Below are 6,000 nucleotides of genomic sequence, written 5' to 3'. Positions count from 1 at the left end.
ACTTTGTAAGACCAACTATCATTTTTTAATACCGGGTATATTCATTTAAAACAGGAGCCTATGTTAAAATCTAATCGCGTACCTAATCGTGCAACAGTCTGTGCCTCCCACGCACGCCTGACCATAAACGAACTACCTCTGGTTCCTCAACTAGCCTCCCCGCGTCTTAGGCTGTGCACACCAACAGCAACATGCTTCGACTTCCTTCTTACACCACACTGTGGCAGATGGAGAAACGAGCAAGCGTCCAGATGCATCGGCAGAGGAAGTAGCAGGTCTAAATTCGAGCTGTTGTCACACGATAACCACGAACACAAACTGTGCTCGTGTCAATGGCATGCATGCAATGTTCAAAAAAAAAAAATTAAAAAGAAAATGGATGTGTCATCATTTTGATGCTAAGGCAGCAGTAGCAGTGACCCCAGGATCACTAAAGGTCAACAGAACATACATTCAGTACAACATAGGCCCATTGAATCTATCCCTTTTGTGATAAATGACCCTCTCGTCATTTTTGGAGAGTTTCACATGAGATGGAAAAGAAGTTATTTTGGGCTTCCCTTTCTGATCATAAGTCAAATTGTGTAATAGTAGATGTGTATCGGTGAACAGCACGCAGGGAAAGCACAGGTGTTACCAATAACATTTACCACGGTTTTGCTCTATTCGTGTGTCCCATCGAGCTGTGACACTGAAACCAAAAGAAGCTAAATGTAATTCAGCCATCGGTTATTTTTTTTTTTTTTTATCTAAGCCCGAGCTTCTGAGGTTTTCCTGTTGTTTCGTGGCGCACGAACCACCGCAGTCTCAGGCTCCAAGAATGGTCACTGAATACCGACAAAATGAGAAACAGAGAGCTGCCGCGGTGCGGCGTCGTGTCAACAGGGGGCGCCAGAGGGCGGGGGAGGGTTTTTTAATCCGGGGCCGACACCGCGCTGCAGAAATTCCCCCGCGCTAGTTGAAATGACATCATCGTCCCCTCCCACCGACCAGGCTACGGGACCGCCGCGTGCAAAGATCGTCTACGCTCGGGAAGATGTAGTACTCCGCGCACCCTGACGGTGTTATGCACGTACGTTACAGCTATGAGGCCCACAGTTACTTCCACCCCTCTCGTTAGGCGGTAATTCAGAAGATCGGTGAAGATGACTTTTAGTACTTGAACTGAGTAAGTTTATGTTTCCTTGAATGACAGATGCTTGCAGTGCAACTTTCTTTCTTGATCCACATCAGCTCCACGAAGACCATACCAATAGCTGCACACAAATTTGTGGCCTGAATATATATATATATATATATATATACATCTATATGTATATAATATCTGTTTGGTAAAGACAGTCAGATACCACACATTGTAACACACTCTGCTAACATGGCCAAGCGTTGTGTATAAGGTGCCGAGTCTGGCCCAACTCCCAGTGTACCTTCCTCCATACGTTTGCTGTTTCCTGTTTGAGGGGCTACATCCTCAGCCCACGAAATGACTTAAATGCCAGGAAGAATCTACAGAAAAACAGTCCAGCCTGGAAAATCCCAAGTGGTGGTGCATTCAGGCAGCCCGAGGCAAATTATAAGTTCGAAAGTCCAGGTTCATCGATAGCAAGTTGCCCTTGAGCATCCAAGCGAAGTGACAAAGTGGTAAATGAAGTAATGGTGTTTAGCTGGTAATTGTTCCGTGATAATCGGGTTTACTGTAAGGCGCAACAGGTAACTACAGCAAATGAAGCCCTGTGACTGGCAACATATGCAGACTAACAGCCTTTAGGCCTGGCAAACTTATTCATACCCTGTAGTGGCTTTTCATTGATCTAGGTCACATGCATGGAGCAGCGGCTATCAGGCGACCACCTGAATGCAAACACTTGGTCCTATTGTTGGGTCATGTTTCCTGAATTTACAAACTGACTGATATTCCCTGAGAGCCCCAGACTTATTCACGATAGATTCTGGGACTCCGAGACCTGCGAAGGATGGATTGTCTGACGCGTCCGATGGCAACACAGCCTCCCACGTACTGGCCCCCATTTGAGCCACGAGACTGGTTTAAAATCTGATCTGGGACCTTTGTTACATGTCTTCCTCCACTCATTTAATTAGCCACACCGGCTAGGGATGGTTAGGGATGTCAGTGTCTGTTGGTCAGTGGGTCTGCCACCTTGGTCCAGAGGGAAATATGGTATCAAATGTACGAGCTCGAATCCTGCTGACTTTCCTGATCCCCTGACTTTTTCCTCTACTGCCACTATGAGATTGACATTTTAGGTTTGGAGCGAGATATCTTCAAATCTATTGGATGACTTGTTGTTGGTTTGCTGCGGATACTCAAGTTCCCCAGATGGTCAGTTCTAAGGACTTTGTTGATCCCTTGAGTTTTCGTCTAGCGCCATCATCATTCTGCCTATAAAAAAAGTGCCTTAAAAACGATTCTTTAAAAAAAATGTGGGCGAATGGTCAGGCTACATTTCTCCTTTGGAGGAGCCTCTGGGACTAGACAGGCCTTGCTGACCCGTTAGTACATCCTCAGTCTTGGAAGTCTCAAGCCTCGAAGGACGCAGCTCCCGATGGGACCCAGTAGTCGCGCCCCGACCTCTTTGCGGCGACAGCGTTTCTCGGAATGCGAGTGAGCCCTCTTCTCCTTCCTTGCTCCTCTTCGCTCCGGAGTCGCTCCACGCACACCCACCCGAAACGGCCAGCTCGCCGGTCCGGTCACTTCATTGGCCGAGAGAGACGTCCATCGGGGGCTTATCCGTGTCGGGGGTAGGGTGATTACGGTCTGCGGCGCTGAGATGAGCGGGGCCGTGCAGAGAGCAGAGCATTTAAAACCGCCCAGGGAAGACATCGCATTTACGAACCTCTAGTTTTGTTTTTCCGAGGCTCCCCTCCCTCCCTCCTCGCACCAAGTTGACTGTCCGGTCCAGAATGACTCGGTCGGGAGGAATGCAGCACCGGTTTACCTGAGCATGTGGACACTTTTTCTCTGAGCTCCACCAAGACATGCTCTGACTTTTTTCTTTTCTTTTTTTTCTTTTCTTTTTAAATTTTATTTAATTGGTTGCCGTGTCGGGCTGCTACTGTTGCTGTCTGTCTGAAAGAAACCGGAGGACTCTTGCGTGTGTCACCTCGAGTCTTCGCCTCCTGAAAAAAAAAAAAAAAAATTGAAACGCAAGGTTGTGTAGAGAGGCATTTCTCTTGCACACATCTCCACTCTGTTGTTTACATGTTGTAATTGGATTTTCCATCATTTCAAGCAGCAGCAGCAGCAGCAGCAGCAGTAGCCCAGGTTTTCTCCCTCCTCCTCCTCCTCCTCTCGCCCCCCCCCGCTTCTCCAGTTCGGAGCCTTTTGCCGGGTGGTCCAGGTTGCGCCGAGGCCGGTGCCGGTGGTGGTGGTGGCGGCGGCGGTGGTGGAGACCAAGAAGATGGGACTACCCGCCCTGGAGTTCAGTGACTGCTACCTGGACAGTCCGCAGTTCAGAGAGAGACTCAAGTCCCACGAACTGGAGCTGGACAAGACCAACAAGTTCATCAAGGAGCTGATTAAAGACGGCAAAGCGCTCATCCAGGCTTTGAAATGTAAGTGCAGGTGGAACGGTGTGTGTTTATTGACTGGCATTACTCTATGCCGGCCGTACTGACAAAACCAAAATCTGGTTTTGGTGCGTTTGGTTTTGACAGAGTGAGCATCAGGAGTCTCGAGGGGAAGTTGAGATGCCTCCGGGGCGCGTGTGTAGGTGTTTCTGATGAGACTCATAACAGAAGTCGAGGGGCAAGGCGGGTGAATCTGAGTGAGCAGTGCCTAGTGTCCTCTGAAGCTGTCAGGACGTTGGTTGCCAGGCCTATAGAGGGAGAGGGGGACTGTGTGTGTGTGTGTGTGTGTGTGTGTGTGTGTGTGTGTGTGTGTGTGTGTGTGTGTGTGTGTGTTGCTGCCTTTTGATAAACTCAAGTTGTTTAATGCCGATAAAGGGTCGACTGCCAGAAGGTCCACGCTGTAAAAGCAGTCGTTATAAATGACTTGAAAGTGACCTGCTTTGTCGTCCTGATTGTTAAGGAGGTGAGACAGAAAGTAAAGAGCAGTTTATTTTACATTGCAGGCTTATTTCTTCGTGGTGTTTGCTGTTATGAATGAAAACCTGGACAGATGTGTACCAGAGGGGACCGTAGCGAGATCGTGGGCCCACTAGGGTTATGGGCTGAAACGCATATGTTTAGGCATGGAAATCACATTGGTCACATTTAGGTACAATAAGAATTGTGATGGTTATGGTTTAAGTTTGGTGAGGCATTGGTGTTGTTAGTAGTTAGTATTTGACGTCTCTGCCTGGGTCCATAAGACCACAGGGCTTGATCATATTGCAAGATGTTATACATTATATGAGAAACTTTTCACCTGTGTTTTTCAAGTTGAATTTCGGATTCAGATTCAGCTTTATTGGCCAAGTATGTTTGAATTTGATTGGTTAATTGGTTTCTAGTTGCTCTCAATGTAATTACATTCACTTCCAAGAGCGATTTCCAGGAAGAAGCAAACAAACCTATAACTTTTGCACAACCAAATATACATTTCATGCCAGGGTCTGCTGCTTGCTTACCTCGGGTTCATCATTTACAGGCTATTCTCCTGGAAAAAATGCATTGTATAAAAAGCAAATGTCCAATATTCAATTCAATCAGGGCTGTTCTTTTTATAATACACCATGTGAATCATGACTAAAACCTCATGGTGAGCTATATAAATAATATAAAAAGAATTAAGGCTAACTCAGAATGTGTGTGCGTTCGGCGTGTGTGTGTGTGTGTGTGAGATGAACCTCACATCAACAAAATTCATTTGAACTAAACTTAACCCCCCCATCAAAAAAGACAAAACAGATAGTTATCTAATGAATTAGATATAAAACGTAGGCATGTCATTCTTTGTAATATATATCCTACAAACCTCTGAGAATATGATGACTTCATTGAGTGGCCATTTCTCCAAGCATCAGAAACTATATTGCGATTTCTATTGCGAAGTTCATTCTTGATCTAGGACGCAGTGGTTGACAAAGTAGCTGTTTGTTTCTTGGAGATTGTATCACACAATCTTTCTCGGCAAAAAAAAAAAAGAAAATATTTAAAGTTGAGATTTATTTGCAAAGAAAAAAAAAAAAAAATTGGACCTTCGTCTGCTGAGGAGGATTATATGACATGATCAAACACAGCCACTGAGTGGACCTTGTGGTGAGATTGTTTGTCAAAACAAACGATGTTGATTAGTGTTAGACCTGGTATTCAATATTATTATCAGCTTGATAGTTGATACCAGCTACTCTTAGTGCACATATGTTTTTGTTACTATCAGTACTGATGGAGGAATGTTCAGTCGTGAATTTGATTGTAATATGCTGTATATGCTGGGTCAAATGTTTACATCATGTTCAGCATAAAATCTCTCTATGGAGGTTGTTTTGACATAAACATTGACAGATGAAGAGCTGTCGAATTTGTGACATTGGAAAGTCTTTTCACTTTTGCAGTAACAAAACTGGCAGCTGTTTCAACTCTGTGTTTTAAATGTATGTGTAGTTTGCATGGTGCAACTGTAAATACATGCTCCATGATACTGTAGATAGTGCCGTGTTTTGGTAGCTAGTGCATTATTCACACTCTGCTCATATCCCGATAGGACAAATCCTAGAAAGTCCGGGGCAGACCAGCCTTCCAGTTAACCTGAACTTTCCAACCTTGTGTTATCATCTGTACCTTTAAAAACAAACTAGCTCTGTCCTCTGTCACCACAAAGCTCTGTCAGCTGACGTCTAGCTAAAAAGACAAGTCTGCTTTTGTCTATCAGTGAGATCTAGAAATCAAACAGCATGAGCATTTCACTGAGGTCGGTAGGGGAGGGATAGAGGGATAGAGAGAGAGAGAGAGAGATTTGCTTGTTCTGTGCCATTGTAGCAGGGTGCAGCCTAACAAAGAGCAAATCAGCAAGTCTTCCTAGTTGATCTTTTTATGCCT

The 6,000-nt window shown here is 45.2% G+C and overlaps 1 protein-coding gene across 1 annotated transcript in view; it reads left to right on the top strand.

The window, feature by feature from the left end:
* The first annotated feature begins 3,309 nt into the window (after positions 1 to 3,309).
* LOC120802657 (rho GTPase-activating protein 26-like) overlaps positions 3,310 to 6,000 on the top strand; it is a 93,084-nt gene continuing 90,393 nt past the window's right edge. The window contains exon 1 of the mRNA XM_040150711.1: positions 3,310 to 3,573. Within this exon, the coding sequence (XP_040006645.1) occupies positions 3,420 to 3,573 (154 nt within the window). The 5' untranslated portion in view covers positions 3,310 to 3,419. The remainder of the gene's footprint in view (positions 3,574 to 6,000) is intronic.

This window comes from Xiphias gladius, chromosome 17 (assembly GCF_016859285.1).
Source record: "Xiphias gladius isolate SHS-SW01 ecotype Sanya breed wild chromosome 17, ASM1685928v1, whole genome shotgun sequence".
In the NCBI taxonomy this organism is placed as follows: domain Eukaryota; kingdom Metazoa; phylum Chordata; class Actinopteri; order Istiophoriformes; family Xiphiidae; genus Xiphias; species Xiphias gladius.
This window is presented reverse-complemented; position numbering and strand designations above follow the sequence as displayed.